The sequence below is a fragment of the Podarcis gaigeae genome, assembly GCF_964106915.1.
Source record: "Podarcis gaigeae genome assembly, chromosome: 5".
Taxonomy (NCBI): domain Eukaryota; kingdom Metazoa; phylum Chordata; class Lepidosauria; order Squamata; family Lacertidae; genus Podarcis; species Podarcis gaigeae.
In genome coordinates this window covers 46,771,210-46,789,113 of record NC_139681.1, presented here as the reverse complement: position 1 = coordinate 46,789,113, position 17,904 = coordinate 46,771,210, and the positions used below count along the sequence as shown (strand labels likewise).

General features: G+C 40.0%; 1 protein-coding gene across 4 annotated transcripts; it reads left to right on the top strand.

Annotated features, from left to right (window-relative positions):
* The first annotated feature begins 330 nt into the window (after nucleotides 1-330).
* SPADH (spermadhesin family member) lies at nucleotides 331-17,498 on the top strand. 4 transcript variants are annotated; one of them, XM_083741368.1, is made up of 18 exons: nucleotides 331-415; nucleotides 1,011-1,037; nucleotides 1,845-2,001; nucleotides 3,143-3,330; nucleotides 4,732-4,866; nucleotides 4,980-5,024; nucleotides 6,560-6,601; nucleotides 6,909-6,926; nucleotides 7,983-8,024; nucleotides 8,332-8,349; nucleotides 9,273-9,411; nucleotides 10,868-11,064; nucleotides 11,890-11,934; nucleotides 12,696-12,731; nucleotides 13,276-13,454; nucleotides 14,646-15,037; nucleotides 15,893-16,176; nucleotides 17,178-17,498. In XM_083741368.1, the coding sequence occupies exons 3-18, from the start codon at nucleotides 1,955-1,957 to the stop codon at nucleotides 17,324-17,326; spliced, it is 1,956 nt and encodes a 651-aa protein (XP_083597494.1). In that variant the 5' UTR covers nucleotides 331-415; nucleotides 1,011-1,037; nucleotides 1,845-1,954; the 3' UTR covers nucleotides 17,327-17,498. The 4 variants fall into 4 exon arrangements, with proteins under 4 accessions (XP_083597494.1, XP_083597495.1, XP_083597496.1 ...); XM_083741370.1 differs by having other exon boundaries at nucleotides 333-415; nucleotides 4,786-4,866; XM_083741369.1 differs by lacking the exon at nucleotides 7,983-8,024 and having other exon boundaries at nucleotides 332-415.
* Nucleotides 17,499-17,904: the final 406 nt, after the last annotated feature.

Here is a 17,904-nt window from a genome sequence, read left to right as displayed (position 1 = left end):
AATATAACTAATGTTGGATATCACCTTCTGATGAGAAGATGAGAGTAAACAGGAACAAAATTAGGACAAAACTTGAAAAATTGTGATATCCTGGTTTATTTTAGTATGTGTAGAGCCAAAACACTGGATCCCAAGGGCCACATATCCTCTGTTTCATATAAGGATATTTACAATTTTCTTCAGAACAGCAGTTAACCTTGGTCAAGAGGCCTCCTATGTTTCTCTTCAGTGTTCAGAGGTTATTAGAGTCTAAACACACTTACGTCTCTGTTGCTTGTCCATTTATGACAACATACTGGGGTGGTAAAATGCTTGTTATTCAACTGAACTTTACTCCACAAATATTGATAAAGGTTGCTTTTTTAATCAAATTCTTCTCTCACATCTCCAGAGTTGACAACCGAACCAGTGTATAGTAAGTTTCCAATCTAAATCTTTATTGTTATACTTTGTCCAAAAAGGGTATGAATTAGAGAGAAGCAAGTCTTCAACTGAATAATCAAACATTCAGTTGCAAATCTGTTGCCTTCTCTCTGTGTTCATGCAGTTAAGAATAATGAATACCCAGTGAAGAGGGCCCTCTTGAAATAGAAAACATACTTGTTATGGTGTAAAAACACTGCAATCTCTGTTAACTGAAGGGCTTTACAGGCATTTGGACTTATGTCCACCACCTTTCTCTTCTTCAAGGGAAGGCAGAGGCAGCAGGGGTGATTTGAGAATAGCCCTCCCCTCAGGCTGTAGCAGGAGCAATGCAAAACAGGGCACCTCAGTCCTAATCTCTCTAGGCCAGCGATGGGACACCTTTGGTTCTTCACTTAAAAGTCCTTGACTTATAAATAAATAAATTACTTTTCGATTCTTCTGTATCTCTTCACTACATTTGCATGCAAAATTCAAGTATAAGATATAATTTTAACTCTTCTGTGTAACAAGTAGTTCATTTTTTAAAATGAACATAGTAGAATGTGGATATTTAAATTTGCTGACCAATGTTCATCTTTCTTTAGCAACAACTCTTCCTCCAGAAACCACTAGTGAGTACCTACCTTTTTGCGTGTAATTTTGCCACAGTGAACAGCCAAGGGAATAATGTAGTTTCGCGCAGAAGCATGGAATTAAAACACCGTGCCTTCTGACATCCCTTATAATAATGGCATCTCAGGACCATCTGAGTACAATTGTGGTTGATGCTCTTTGGTGCTGAAAGAATGCAAAGCAGGAAGACCAACAGCATTTGGAGCCAGAGCACAGTCAGCTAGACAGCTTCCTAGTTGTCCCCATTCTCCTCCTTGCTCAGCTGTACAAAGCTAACACTGAGACTAAGAAGGAGGAAACTGACCAGCAGTACCACCTCCTGGACTTGCACATAGGATGGTGGGCAGGCAGGTAGGGGGTGCGGCTGACAGCAGAATGAGGTTGGTGGGGCAGTGCCCCATTTGCTTTCACAAATCAGCCTGACCCAAAGGTAGATTAATATTTGTTTTGACACAAAGTAGAAACAGAATAGGCTTTAAGCCTTTGAAAAATTGCATATGCAAACACACACACAACTGAAAACATGGTCATCTTGCACTGGGATGTAAAGTTAACATTTTTGTTCCTTGCTTTCTTTGTTCTCTGAACAAATGATCATTGCCTTCTGAGAAATCCTATATCTCCAGCACCCTGAATTGGGTGTTCCCAATGTGCCTAGGTGAAATTTTAGTCCTAGATGCCTGGGGTTTGAGGGAAGATCGAAAATGCAGTGCTAATGTTGCTATAGAGGAGAATATCTCTACAATACCTTGCACATAATGACAACTGAGTCTGGCTCTACAAAATGTTCTGTCTGTGTTCTTCAGCACCCTTTCAGTGTGGTGGCATCCTCTCGGAACCATATGGATATATCTATGGCCCTGATTATCCTGGATATGGCAGGCTGGTGCAGTGTGCCTGGGAAATTAAAGCTCCAATGTTTTACAATAGAGTTGTTTTACAGTTTAAAACAGTTGGTTGGAAGTAAGTATTTGCATTATTATAGTCCTTTCTGTACATTTGACTGATTAATTTCTAAATCTGTTTTTGCAACCAGTAAAATGCTCCTAAACAACATGGAGTTTTGTGCCATCTTAAAGACCGACACATTTAAAGACAAACAGTATTTAATATTCTTTAGTCTTTAATGGCCTTTGGGCAAGACCTTTTACACAGAACCTTCATTGTTTTTTGCTGCAACAGCCTTACATGGCTTCCCCTGTGGATATGGTTAAAAATGTTTGAGTCCAAGATAATTTTTGATGTCTAGAACAATCAAGTGAGGTAGCCAGAATCACCCAGGACCAGATACGGTCGTACCTTGGAAGTCGAACGGAATCCATTCCAGAAGTCCGTTTGACTTCCAAAATGTTCAAAAACCAAAGCTTGGCTTCTGATTGGAATTCATGGAAGCCCCATCGGACATTTGGCTTCCAAAAATAGTTTACAAACTGGAATAGTCACTTCTGGGTTTGCGACTAACGGGAGACAAAACATTTGGGAACTAAGCTGTTCCACTTCTAAGGTATGATTGTACATAAGAAGGCAATGGGCAAGATACAATTCAGTTTTTCAATCCAGTCCCATATACGTATATACGTGATATAGTTCACACAAATGCCTACAATGAGCCCCAATGAATAAGGGAATATTGAATGGGGAATAGAGGGGGAGAATGGAATGCCTCTCTCACACACATCCAGGGCTTTTAATTATTGTGAAGAATATGTATTACTTAGTATTTTTGTTTTTATAATACTTCTTCTGTGACATATTATATACATTGCATTACATGTACTCAACAACTTGAATCTAATTAGATAGTATTCATCACAGCTTGGTAACTTAAAGCTTTCTCCCAATGCCTGTCTACATCCATATAACTTAGAAAACATTGCTAAAATCTGACTGTAAATGTGAGGCTGACCCCATATTTTTTCAAATACTCAGATAAATGGAGGATGATTGAGTGTATTTCCAATATTTGGTAATCAATTTTTTGCCAGCCTCTCAGCATAATCTAACATGCCATGTCTTGAGGAATTGCTAGTTGCGAGGAATAAAAATAGAGTTTTTACGTGGCTCCATTAATATGAATAATAAATTTCTAAATTTGCATCTACAGTATGAACTGCCGCACAGACTATATTGCCGTCTATGATGGTGGCCTGGGCTCAAGACAACTTGGAAGAATTTGCTTGGCTACCCGTCATGTATTTATATCCACTTCTGACACAATGACTGTTGTGTTGTACAGAAATTCCTTTAACGCAGGACCATCATTTACTGCTTATTACTATACTACGCCACAAGGTAAAATGTGATTTTTAAAGTCACCTATTAATCAACAAATATATTCAATCTGCTGCTTTCATGAAGGGATCCTTATGCTTCTTGAAAAATTGCATAAGAATATATAAAGAGAGTCCTGGCTAATAAGACTGAATATCCTCGTAGCCCATCATTTTGGGAAGTCCAGAAAGAGGACTTCAAACCTGTTGCATTTACTGGGTCTGTTCACATGATGGTTTATTGTGGACCTGTGCTCACGCATGCATGTTTTGCACAGCATCTACATGGCACAGTCCTCGTCAAAATACAGTCCCATATTATTTTCCTAATTAATCCAGGTTGGGTGGGTGTGGAACTGGTAAATGGTAAATGTGATAACGCTAAATGTCTACTAAATGGTAAAAAAATATGAAACGGCATGTTGATAAGGACATCAGGGCTGGTTTGGGAGGTGACTGGGATGGCACTGGATTCTTACGATTGGGAAGGAGCTGAATTTTCCCTAGTGTGGGTAAATGTTGCTTGAGTAAAGAAGATTCTGCACCCTGGTCTGCCACTTTTTCGGCCCTTTTGATTTCATTTGGGCAAGTACTGGGGACACTTCTGTGGCAGTGAAGTAGAGGGATTCATCACCTCATCTCTCTCTCCAACCCCTCTTTGCACCCTTGGAGAGGGAGATCCAATGCCATCATCATCATTTTTATTATTATTTATATTTCTTTATTATTATTTATACCTCGCCCATCTGGCTGGGTTTCCCCAGCCACTCTGGGCAGTTTCCAAAAAAAGATTAAAAATACATTAAACTTCCCTAAACAGGGCTGCCTTCAGATGTCTTCTAAACATCAGATAGTTGTTTATTTCCTTGACATCTGATGGGAGGGCGTTCCACAGGGTGGGTGCCACTACCAAGAAGACTCTCTGCTTGGTTCCCTGTAACTTGGCTTCTCGCAGTGAGGGAACCGGCAGAAGGCCCTCGGTGATGGATCTCAGTGTCCGGGTAGAATGATGGTGGTGGAGACGCTCCTTCAGTATACAGGACTGAGGCCGTTTAGGGTTTAAAGTTCAGCACCAACACTTTGAATTGTGCTTGGAAACGTACTGAGAGCCAATGTAGGTCTTTCAAGACCTGTGTTATGTGGTCTCGGCGGCCGCTCCCAGTCACCAGTCTGGCCTTACTCCCTTACTACCAGAGGGCCTTACTGCCCCAGGGGACTATAGGCTTGAAGGACAAGAGTACATATTGGATTTATATTCCCTTCTTTTATTTGTCTTCTCATTCCCCAACAATTCACCTTTCATTCATTCATAAGTAAATACTATATGTTAGATCATCTAATGGTCAAACAAAATTCACTGCCACAAAAATGGGGTTTCAATGTAATATAGTTCTTAATAATTTTTATTCCTTTCTTTTGCAAGAAACAACCACAGAACACATCTTGCAAGAAACAACCACAGAACACATCTTGCAAGAAACAACCACAGAACACATCTTGCAAGAAACAACTACAGAACACATTTTGCAAGAAACAACCACAGAACACATTGATCCTAGTAAGAAGAATCTGCTAGCTATTTAAAAGCATTAGTACAATATACAGTTTTGATTTCATTTTACTGCACCATTTTTCTCTTACTCTGTTACTTTGTTTTTCTTCACGAACTAGCTTCTGTCACCCTGGAAGCAACTACAGAAGCAACTACTGCTGCTGGTAAGAGTCTTCTGACTCCCATACTAAAGTACTCCTAATCCTGAGTATGTACACACAAATATCATAGAACAGGTTTCTCATGCAGAGCATCTGCTAACGAGAAACCTGAAAATTAGGTGGTGTGTATATTTTAAAGAGCCTGATCTGTTGATGGCAATCACAGACTGTCTGAAGAAGCAAGCACAAATCTCTTCCAGAGATTTCCTTGACTTCTATTTCATTTATACCCCATTGTCTATGACTCTGTTCCTCAAGTCTGGTCTTGAAACAAGCATAGTCACATCCACCTTGCTGAAACATCCTCCTTGAATATTTGCTGAAATATTCTCCTTGAATATGGGGCTAAGGTGTCATGCGAATAATTTATGTTAATGTGGTAGATGTTGGAGTCGCCTCTGCAGAGGTTATTCAGTTCCTCTTAGTACCTGACTTCTAATCATTAGATTGTGGTGACTGTTGTTGCTATGACACACTCAAAGCTTAGGAACTGAAGTCTCTGCATAAGACTCAGCTGGCATGTAAGTGTAATTAGTGGAGCAACTTTTCCAACCAGAAACCACAGAACCTCTGCCAATGACAAGACTGAATCTTTCTCTCAATAGGCAGGAAGTATGAAAGATACCTAGTAGCAATTCCATTCAGAATTGGGCGAAAGAGCTCTTAGGTGTGGTTGCTAGTACATATTTGAAAGTCTGAAAGTATTAGTGATACATGTTCCATAGGTAACTGAGTCAATATTTCAAAACAAGGAAGAAACTGAACCAACTTTTGAAAAAGAGTTTGGAAAATTGAATGGAAATTGTGTGTGTGTGTGTGTGTGTGTGTGTGTGTGTGTAACTGGAAGCAATAGGTATCTTGTACTGAGCTGTATTTGAAAGCATGTCCAGTGCAAGTAGATAAATAGGTACCGCTCCGGCGGGAAGGTAAGCGGCGTTTCCGAGCACTGCTCTGGTTCACCAGAAGTGGCTTAATCATGCTGGCCACATGACCCGGAAGCTGTCTGCAGACAAACACCAGCTCCCGTAGCCTACAGAGTGAGATGAGCGCGCAAACCAGGAGTTGTCCATGACTGGACCTAATGGTCAGGGGTACCTTTGCCTTTTACTGAGCTGTATTAGGCATGGCATAGCAACCTGGATTTGGGTATCAGCTTTATTGTCCATTTCCTTTCTTCGAGGGACAAACTATCACCAGCTTTTTATAAATCTTCCATTTCTAGCCTGATGCAGTAGTGCTGAGGCTAGATGCTTTTTGGGTTTGGTGGTCCACTGAAAAATATCCAGTGTTAGTTACACTGAGTAGTAAACCTTCAGGCCCTTACTACAAGGATTGCCTCTTGTGCCACAGATCCTTTCCCCAAAGATTCTTGGAAATTTTAGCTTGTTTAGGGTGCTGAGAACTGTTAGGAGGTCCCCATTCCCCTCTCAGAGCTACAGTTGTCAGAGTTCCATGGAGAGAAGGTTTGGTTGTTCAATGTTTGGCTTAATATTAACACATTCTACCACAATCTGATTAATTCTGTTCTTTCTTACTAGTTCTATCCACAACTGGAGAACCGACCGCTATAGTCACACAGTGTAAGTCTGCATGTAGAAACTTCTTTTGTGACCACACAGGGAAATAAGACACACAGATTAGGTGAACTGAGCCACATTTAATTTAACACTGCAAATCTGCAAAAGGGAACGAAGGTCAACCTCAGACATCTCCCTCTGCTCTCATGGACGGAGATCTGATTATTTCTGTGGCCCACAGGAGAGTTCCCCCAAGGGGCACAGGGTTGCTGGCTTCATTGGGTAAAAATACTGATGAATATTAATAGATAATAGTGACATGCCTATTTCTTACCAATGCATATCAATGTTTCTCTTTCTTTGTGAACAGCTTCTTCTACTCCTCCTGGTGAGTCCTACTTTTTTTATTCCAAGTCTGAATCTTTCTCAATAGGCATGAAGTATGAAAAATACATAGTGGGAATTCGATTAAGAATTGGGGGGGGGGCTCTTAGGTGTAGTTGCTAGTACATATTTGAAAGTCTGAAAGTATTAGTGATATATGTTCCAAAGGTACAGTCATTATTTCAAAACAAGGAAGAAATTGAACCGACTTTTGAAAAAGAGTTTGGAAAATTGAATGGAAAGTGTGTGTGTGTGTGTAAGAAACTGGAAGCAATAGGTATCTTGTAACGCAGGTGGCGCTGTGGGTAAAACCTCAGCACCTAGGACTTGCCGATCGCATGGTCGGCGGTTCAAATCCTCGCGGCGGGGTGAGCTCCCTCGTTCGGTCCCAGCTCCTGCCCACCTAGCAGTTTGAAAGCACCCCTAAGTGCAAGTAGATAAATAAGTACTGCTTTATAGCGGGAAGGTAAACGGCGTTTCCGTGTGCTGTGCTGCTGCAGGCTCGCCAGAGCAGCTTCGTCACGCTGGCCACGTGACCCGGAAGTGTCTCCGGACAGCACTGGCCCCCGGCCTCTTAAGTGAGATGGGCGCACAACCCTAGAGTCGGACACGACTGACCCGTACGGGCAGGGGTACCTATTAGGCATGGCATAGCAACCTGGCTTTTTGTTACAACTTTGTTCCCCATTTCTTTTCTTCTAGGAACAAACTACCATCAGCTTTTTAGAAATCTTCCATTTCTATCCTGATGCAGTAGTGCTGAGGCTAGATGCTTCTTGGGTTTGGTGGTCCACTAAAATATATCCAGTGTTAGTTATGCTGAGTAGTATACCTTCAGGCCCTTACTACAACGATTGCCACGTGTGCCACAGATACTTTCCCCAAAGATTCTTGGGAATTTTAGCTTGTTAAGGGTGTGGAGAATTGTTAGGAGGCCCTCATCGCCCTTTCAGAGCTATAGTTGTCAGAGTTCCATGGAGAGAAGGTCTGGTTGTTCAATGTTTGGCTTAATATTAACACATTCTACCACAATCTGATTGATTCTGTTCTTTCTTACTAGTTCAATCCACAACTGGAGAACTGACCACTAAAGTCATAGAGCGTAAGTCAGCATGTAGAAACTTCTTTTGTGACCACACTGGGAAATAAGACACACACATTGAGTGAACTGGGCCACATTTAATTTAACACTACAAATCTGCAGAAGGGAACCAAGGTCAACCTCAGACATCTCCCTCTGCTCTGACAGAGGGAGATCTGATTATTTCTGTGGCCCACAAGGAAGTTCCCTCAAGGGGCACAGGGTTGCTGGGTTCACTGGGTAAAAATACTGATGAATATTAACAGATAATAGTGGCATGTCTATTACTTACTAATGCTTATCAATGTTCCTCTTTCTTTGTGATCAGCTCCTTCTACTCCTTTTGGTGAGTCCTACTTTTTCATTACAAGGCTGAATCTTTCTCAATAGGTGTGAAGTATGAAAGATAAATAGTGGGAAATTGATTAAGAATGGGGTGGTGGAGCTCTTAGGTGTTGTTATTAGTGCATATTTGAAAGTTTGAAAGCATTCGTGATATATGTTCCAAAGGTAACTGAGTCATTATTTCAAAACAAAGAAGAAATTGAACAGACTTTTGAATAAAGATTTTGGAAAATTGAATGGAATGTAAGTAGAATGTAAGCATAAATCTGCATGCTTGAAACATCTTTTGTAACCACATAGGGAAATAAGATACACAGACTGGGCGGAATGAGCCACATTTAATTTAACACAACAGATCTGCCGAAGGGAACCAAAGTGCACAATACTATCTTCAAATAGCAAACAGGGTGAACCAACTCTGACAAGAATAAGAGGCATCATTTCACCTTAAGCCCCATAACTTAAATGGGGTTTTACAGGTTGGCCTCCAAGGTACTTCTTATTCTGTCAGTGGGTCTCACAACTCAGAAGGCAAGGCTCAGAAAAGTACCTAATGGTGCTCACCAAACCTTAACTACCTGATAACTAATTAATTAACCTATTTAACAACAAAGTGATTTACAACCAACCAAACAGACAAGCAACTCTCACCTATGAGATGAGGTAAAACCAAGAGGAAAGAGTAATGCATTAAAAACATCCTGCCAACAAATATATTAGTAATTTAATAGGGGCAAGGATATTGGAGGCTTCCAGCTTCAACCTAAAAGGGCCAATTATTTGCTTATTAATAACAGAAGGAGAGAGTTAATGCAATCAAGTTGGGAGAGGGAGGAAGATTTTAAATTAAGATGGATTTCATTTCAGATTTCTCTGTACAAAATTCTATTTTTGCTTACATGCACAAAATATTGTGTTTCCTAGTATGTGGTGGCTATCTCCCCCTTCCAAATGGATCTATCTCTGGACCATATTATCCTGGAAACGGTGCCATTATACAGTGTAGCTGGGAAATTCAAGTGAGCCCTAATAGACAAATATTTCTCCAGTTTTCTTATATTAGGTAAGTGTAAGGAACTGAATGTTTTTCCATTTTCCACAGGCACCTGCACATGATGTTAATTCATGGTTTTGTCATTACCTGAAGACTTTAATAGGTTATGGGTGGCTGTTCTTCTCTGAGCTTGAAAAGATAGATGTGCTGAGGTGTTTGCCTGAATTTGTAAGCACCAAACTTTGTAGGGAGGTCAGAATGTTTATGCAAGCCCTGCCCTTAACCTGGCTGTCTGTTTTGCTCCTTCCCTCTCAGCCTCCAACCTTCTCTGTGTCATACAGGGAGGGTCTGCATAGAATTTCTACTTGCATTCACTTGAACACAAGCAGAACTCTCTGCATGAGGGACCCTGATTCTATCCAACAAACTTAGCATGTGATAGCCATCAGATTAAATCCTGCTAACTGATCATATGGTTCTGCCCTACACGAGATGAAATCCCATACAAATTAAAAACCTTCCAAAGAAAATACATCATAAACACATTTTTATTACAAACTCTCCAAGTGGTAGATATTGGCCCTTTCCTGAAAGCAAAAGGGTCCACTTTTTAATGCTTTCTTAGGAAATATGAAGGACAGGCCCTTTCACTGAGGCATTGAAAGATGAGTAAAAAAGACAAGTATTTTGTGAATCCTGTCTTTAAAGTAAATTATGCTGTTCCAGCCAGAGGAGACATCATTCAATAGCAAAGTGGTTAAATTGTATGCATATATATTTGAATTATTTGAATAAATTTGTAAATTTGAATATTTGAATTCTGGGCATTTTCAGGAGCAAGGCTGGGAAAGACCTATAACTGTGACACTGGAAAGCCATTGCCAGGTGGAGCAGACTGTACTGGACGTAATGGGCCAGAGGTCTGACATGATCTTGATATGTACATAGGCATGCCACTCTTTTAGGTTGAGCTAATCTGGGATACATCTGAGAGCCTCATCAGCCACCTAGCTTATCACTCAGCTGACATTTACTGAACCATCTCCATAGTATCATAGATGTAGGGTGGGGTTCTCACAGGCAGAACCAATCATAACATTACTTTAATATGTTCGGAATTCAGGTCAGCTCCACTGAATCTATGTATTTACCTTTATATTTTGGCATATGTGTCACCAAAGAGGGAATCAAAGGGTGCTTGAATGTTCACTTGAATGTTCAATGTGGCATCTTTGCTCCTCATATGTACATGTGATTTGCAGTGTCCAGACATTGTCATTGTCATCAAAATGCCAGCCCATATCTGCCCCCTCCTGGATTTATTATTTCCAGGGAAACCCTGATAAGTAAAGAACGACAACGCTATTGTCAGTGAATCATTTGTGATAGTGACCCATTATGAAATTGAACCTCCATATATAAGCAACCTATGTAACTTTTCTTTACTTAATGTGAAAATCTGATGTATGAAATGATGGCATAATTTTATACACAAAGAGTGACTTGCTGACCTACCTTTATACAGTCTGGACTGCAATAAAGAATATATTGAGATCTTCGATGGGTACCCGTATACCTCCACTATGCTTGGAAGAACTTGCTCTGGCATCTATCTCAACTATACCTACATATCAACTTCCAACACAATGACTATTCTGCTGCACAGAGATTCATATTACTCAGGAAATGGGTTTTATGCTTCTTACTATTCTATTCCATTAAGTAAGAGTTCTCTATTTATCTAGTTGTAGGACATTTCTAATATATGTTGTGTTAGATTAATGTTGTTCTGGTTTGAAGATGCAATGTAAGCTGAAAATCAGCATATGTCTTGGGCAGAAATGGGGAACTTGTGGTTCTCCAGATGGTCTTAGACTCCAACTCCCATCAGTCCCTGCCAGCATAGGCAAAGATCAGGGATGATGTGAGTTGTGATCTAGCAACATTGGGAGGGCCACAGGCTCCCCACCCTTTGTCTAAGATCATGCCAACCCATAGGCTGATCAGATAGATTATGGCACAGTTTCTGTGACTTATCCAGAGATGAATATGATATTTACTTTGCTTAACTTTCCTGTTTGCATGAATGATATCAGTTTGCAGTTGGATAGATCAAAGGTATTTTTCCTGTGAGGGACCAAAGTAAGATCTGAATGCACAATTTTCTGCCATGTTAAAATTTCTAGCCCCTTGACATGCACACTTTGAATAATAAGCCAATGCTTCACTGTAGCAACAACTGAAGCATCATCTCCCCACTGACAAGTTTTTTTGTTAATGCTGTAGGAGAGTATTTTATTCCACCAGGCTTTTTGTATGTTTTAAGCATCCTGATGTACTTGTATTTCACTTTAAATGCTCTCCCTTTAATTGTATTGAGATTTTTTTGCTGTATAAATAATGCGCACGTGCACACACACACACACTGGTGACTTTTGTCAATGAAGAATAGCTGCCATATGTTCCTAGGTTATTGGATATATTACTGCTAGGATCTTAACATCAGTGTAATAGTACTTTTATTGTACTATTTATTTACCTAAATAGGAATAGAAACAACTACTGAACCACCTCTCAATGAATCAACAGCTGGTAAGACGTTCTTTTTCTTTTATGTCATTCCTTTTTAAATGCTCTCCCTTTAATTGTATTCCTGTATGATTCATGTGTGTGTGTGTGTTTGTGTGTGTATGCGCACACACACACTGGTGACCAGTCAATGAAAAATATCTGCAATATATTACTAGGTTACTGGATAATAGATGACTGCTCGGATCTCAATATCTTCAGTGGAATATCTGTACTATTTATCTTGGTTCCTTTAATAGACTTAACATTTGAATCAAGTGCTAGTGAAGCAACAACTGATAAGATGATTTTCCTTTCCTTCTGTGTCATTTGTTAGGTAATAAGGTAAATGGTTAAACATGACACTCAAAGAAACTAGATGCTTCTTTTCACAGTTGTGTGATTTAAGCATCTCTGAGCTTGCAGAGGATTGCATGCTCAAGATCCAGGGAAGCTGTTCTACACCACAGATATATCTGAAACCACTTGGTTTCTGCTATTTTCTCTCTGTTGTGGAAAAGAAGCAGTAGATTTTACTCCTCAGGGAATGGCATTAGATTACACAGTAGAGGCACTGAAAAGAACATCTTTCATATACTTAAATCCCAACAAAACGGAGTACAAGCAACACAGTTTGTTTGTATAATGGTCTTTGTCATGGTGGAAGGGTGTAGCAGGTGAGGGCACAGAACTCAATGTTGTGACTAGTTTCCCAACTTTTTACTATTTAAATGCTAATTAGACACAAATTGATCTCCCTTTTGTTTTGTTTTTCATTTGTACAGCTCTTCCTACAAGTTTAGCACCAGTTCCTGCAAGAAGTAAGTTCCAATTTCTCCCTAAAACATGCATGTGAAAATTGCAGATTTTGCTGATTTGGGTTGCCTAGCTGAAAAGTCTGTGTGTTCAAAGGAAACATTGAAACTGAGTACTCCAAATACTTCAAATTTCTGAAAACGTGGTAAAGCTGTTCCATGGCAGCTTCCTTATGAGCTCAAACAAGCCCCCGCTTGCCTGACATATCATTCACCAAGGTTGCCCCTACTCAGTATGGTGCCAGTATGGTGTAATGGTTAAGAGCGGTAGTCTCATAATCTGGGGAACCGGGTTCGTGTCTCCGCTCCTCCACATGCAGCTGCTGGGTGACCTTGGGCCAGTCACACTTCTCTGAAGTCTATCAGCCCCACTCACCCCACAGAGTGTTTGTTGTGGGGGAGGAAGGGAAAGGAGAATGTTAGCCGCTTTGAGACTCCTTAAAGGGAGTGAAAGGCGGGATATCAAATCCAAACTCTTCTTCTTCTTCTTCATAAGTAAAATGTAAAAAACATTGCACTATTTAATATGGTTTCTATGTGCCCCATTCAGTGCTCTCGTGTTCTGGAGAATACATGCTTGCACGCATCAGCAGGGACTATCTTGGGTTGCTGGGCTACAATGCAAGCGAAGTATCCCTGAATACTTCAGACCCTTTCTGCACACCTCAGATTACTCAAGACTATGTGGTCTTCGAGATACCATATAGTGGGTGTGGCACAGTAAGAAAGGTAAGACAATGAGTTCTTAAAAATATTGTCAGTATCCAATGCACTTGTTCTGTTTGTGCAAGGATTTTTGCATGTGCTATGGAACCTCTCCTCTATCCTCTCCCTGCACATCTCACACCCTCCTCAAATCTATTTCAGGGTTGTTGGAAACCCCAGAAGAGATTTAAGGGGTTGTGGTCAAAGGAGGGGATAAAGTTCTGCTGCACAAGCTTAAATCCTTGCAATGATGGACCTAGTTACTCAGCACCACGTTGGGTACTGCACATTATCTGTTATCTGGTTCTTATCTTTGTAACATTACCCTGCTGTTTAAAGTTTGGAAAAGTATTTCACCCACCTTTTGGCTATAACATCTGAATGATCTGGCTTAGAGAGAGCCTTGGGAAATCCATGCTGCCTCTTCTCCACTCTGCCATGGAACTAGTTTCCTCTTCTTCTTTCAACTATATTTCTAGGAAATGTCAGCACTGCCCTTCATAGACTTTGACATCATTGAATGATGTGTTTAATTCAGACGTGAAACTACCAATTTCAGAACTTGGGTTAAATAGCAAGTATCAGCAATATGCCACAACATTTAAAGCAGACCGTATTGTGGGTAATTCCTGACATTTCTGTTAATCATAGGAAATACAGGAGTGGGGAAAATGCTCCAGAAAGAGTAAGTTGTATATGGCCGGGGGGTGGGGAGCGTTATGTTCCTGAGATTGTCCTCTACTTTTACAAAGCCAGTAAATTAGAGGTAGCATTATGATCATGCTGCCTGGCCCTTTGAATGCTTTGCATTATGCTCAGCTTTTTCACTTCTGAGGACAAAACCCGTCATGTTAATACACACAAACAAACAAATAAACTCAGTTATTCTTAAAGAAACCCATAGCATTTTAAAGGTAAATGTCATAAAAGTCAGATATTCATTGGTATATTAATTTCAATTAAAAATGTAGCAATTTTTCTGCACATTTCTGTGTTTCTCTTCTCAACTACTGAACGCATTATATACTTTTATCTTTCTTAACTTTTTCAGCGAGAATACAATAAAATTCCAGATTATATAAGGTGGTTTTTTAATGGCAATAAGTCTGAAATATCAGCACATTCTAAAGTGGTTACGTATATTGGGTGTGTTTTATATGACAGGTCCTAATTTACACATATTATTGACATAGATCTTTCTCCCCTGTCCTTTAGCAGTCAAATAATGACACCATCACCTATTCCAACATAATCAAGACATTAGCCTCTGGTTATATCATTACAAGAAGGAAAAACTTCCAATTTCATATTATGTGTGAAATGAACGCAATGACTGTTGTAGAGACGATGTTTGTTGCCCAAAATTCCATTGACATTACTGAAAGAAAACTTGGCAACTACAGTGTGGCGCTTTCATTCTATGAATCATCATCCTTCGACATTTCAGTTCGCAGTTTTCCATACTTCGTGTACCTCAACCAGGTTCTCTATCTCCAAGCTACTCTCAACAGTTCTGATCCGAACTTAGTACTATTTCTAGACACATGTGTAGCATCTCCATACCCTGGTGACTTCAGAACTCTGACCTACGACTTAATCAAGAATGGGTGAGTATATTTTAGATAAACATGTTTAGATATCCACTTACAAGAATGGCTTTCCTTTTGGCTTATATGACAGCAGAGTTAATACTAACCATGCAATGCCATTCACACTCACCTGGAATAAACCATACTGAGCTCAATTGGATTTCTACATAGGCACATATAGGATTGTACTTAAAGGTTTCTTTGTGGTATGAACAAATGGAGTTGCTTTACTCTTAAACTGACTCTGAAATTCACTTTTTAATTCTGATATCATATTTCTTAAGAAAATCTCTAAAGAGTTGCAGAGCCTACTTGCTATTACTTGTTCCTGAATATAATAATAAATATGGTTGTTTGCTACTAACTCATTGTGTCATCAGTCAAAGAGTCTTAGACAAAAGCAAGGAAGGCAAATACTTGTTATCGCAATGGCCAGCCTGCATGCAGGACCTCTCCCCAATTGCTTCCCAGTAACTGGTATTCAGAAGCATACTGTCTTTGACAATGGAGGCAAAGCAGAGCCATCATCACTAGTACCTTGATAGTTGAATCCTCCACAAACATCTTATGGGAGTGATTCCCAAAGTTTAACAATGTGCTGTGCTGTGTGAAGTACTTTCCTTTGTCTGCTCAGAATTTTCTAACTTGAAGCTTCGTCAGATGGGCCCAAGTTCTGGTATTTTGAGTGACTGCTTTCACATACGCTGAGTCTATCTTCCATTTTATTCTCTGAAATCCACCATCCACTTATTGATATTTCTTCTCATCCTTCTCCAGCATGGACTTTAGTCACCAAAGATAACATACTTCAGAACTCCATAAAGGATTCATCTAAAGTAATTATGTAAACAAACTTGGTTCTTTTATTTTCAGATGTGTACGAGACCCAACCTTCTTAAATCTGAGTGAACTCAGATTTAACTCAAGCAACAATCAAGTTCGTTTCAAGTTCAACTCTTTTAAGTTTCTTTATGAACACAATCAAATTTATCTGCAATGCAAACTAGTAGTGTGTAAGGCATATGATTACTCATCCCGATGCTACCAGGGATGTTTAGCTAGAAGGAAGAGGGACACAGATGAACCTCAGGATAAAGTGGATGTGGTTGTGGGACCAGTCAAACTGCAGAAAGAAACCACTGAAGACAAAGGACAGGGTAACTTTTATTTTTGATTCCTTTTTTCGCTACTTTTTTCTGATGATTGCAGACCAGGATTGAAATAAATGCATGGACACATTTGCTGCGCTGAATAACTACCATTTTATTGAACATTAAACCAAATTTGCAGAGGGAAAATATAGGTGTGGGAATGAACAAATCAGGAAATCACGTAGGTATAAGACAAATCTATCCCTTGCTGGGTCAAAGGTAAACCATTTTGTTTACTCCTTACCCCAGCCACACCCTGACAGTGAGTTGGGAGGCCTGCATTCACCACCACCCCTTTGGGCCCCCAAACTCCAGGTGGATGAAGCTAGTTGACTTCAGAAGAAGTCTCTCTCCTATCTCCAAGCCCTGCAGGCCTCAGAAACAAACAGTCACCCCAAATGAAGAGTTGTTAAAATATTCTACTACTTTGTTCAAATAATATTAAAACTAATATTTATTCCCGTTTTGCCTGGCAAAAGCATAGTAACACCACACAATGAAATCTCATTCTGCGTTGCTTCCACTCTTCGGGTAACATTTCCCTAATGGGCAACTTTTTGAGACTCACATGCCACTGATGCATGGAAAGATAATGTAAAGATGGGCAGAATAAAGAATTTGACTCTTATGTTTGGAACATAGGATGCTGCCTTAGACAAAGCCAGGCAATTGTCAATCTAACTCAGAGTTCTTTAGATGGACTCACAGTGACTCTCCAGGGTTTCAGACAGAGGTCTTCTCCAGCCCTACCTGAAGATGCCAGGAATTTGACCTGAGCCTTCTGCCTTCAAAGCAGTTGTTGCCATTCAAAGACGAACTTGCTCTCTAACAAAACTAATATATATACATTTAGATAAAGGTACAAAGTGTTTTCCTTGTATGTTTATATTGCTGTAACTTGCCCAGGGATCTTATGGGGAAGAACAGGTAAGAAATATCATATGTACATACATACATGCATTATCTGAAAAATTGTTCCAAACTGTGTTTTTTTATTCTATTTACAGAACTGGCTAAGAGTATGAATCTAGAAAAGAAAGAAGCTCTCAGCCCATTTGCTGTTACTACTGTACTTTTGGCAGCCATGGTCTTTGTTCTGTCTGGCTTACTTATAAGCAGCAAACTGAGAAGGAAAAACTATCACCAAATCTACTGATACCAATGCATCAGCAAGATATACATTCAGTACTTCCTACACAAAAACAAAAACTGCATCTTTAGCATGTATTTCTGAAACTTAAATCCATAGACAGGCACATCTATAGTTGGGCACATTTACTGGTAGATTAAAACACAGCCCAGTTCAATCAAAGTACCAGGATCAAATACAGTAGTGCCTCGCAAGACGAAATTAATCCGTTCCGTGAGGCTCTTCGTATAGCGGTTTTTTCGTCTTGCGAAGCAAGCCCATTGACAGTTTAGCGGATTAGCACTATTAGCAGTTTAGCGGCTTTTAGCGGATCAGCTGATAAGCGGCTTAGGGCTTAGGAAAAGGGGGGAAAGGGAGAAAAAACCCCGCAGGAACTCACAAGACATTTTCGTCTTGCGAAGCAAGCCCATAGGGAAATTCGTTTTGCGAAGCGCCTCCAAAACGGAATACCCTTTCGTCTAGCGAGTTTTCCGTCTTGCGAGGCGTTCGTCTTATGGGGCACCACTGTATGTATTCTGATCAAAATCATTGCCTATATCCAGCTATTTTGACTTAATGGCATTGTGGAATTGCTCTCATTCTCC

What these genes read in the sequence shown, in the direction of transcription:
- SPADH (XM_083741368.1), top strand. Translation starts at nt 1,955, where the DNA reads ATGTTTTACAATAGAGTTGTTTTACAGTTTAAAACAGTTGGTTGGAA. An exon ending in AGAAGCAACTACTGCTGCTG is followed by an intron (nt 5,025 to 6,559) that starts GTAAGAGTCTTC and finishes CTTTCTTACTAG; the next exon opens with TTCTATCCACAACTGGAGAA. An exon ending in GGTGTGGCACAGTAAGAAAG is followed by an intron (nt 13,455 to 14,645) that starts GTAAGACAATGA and finishes CCTGTCCTTTAG; the next exon opens with CAGTCAAATAATGACACCAT.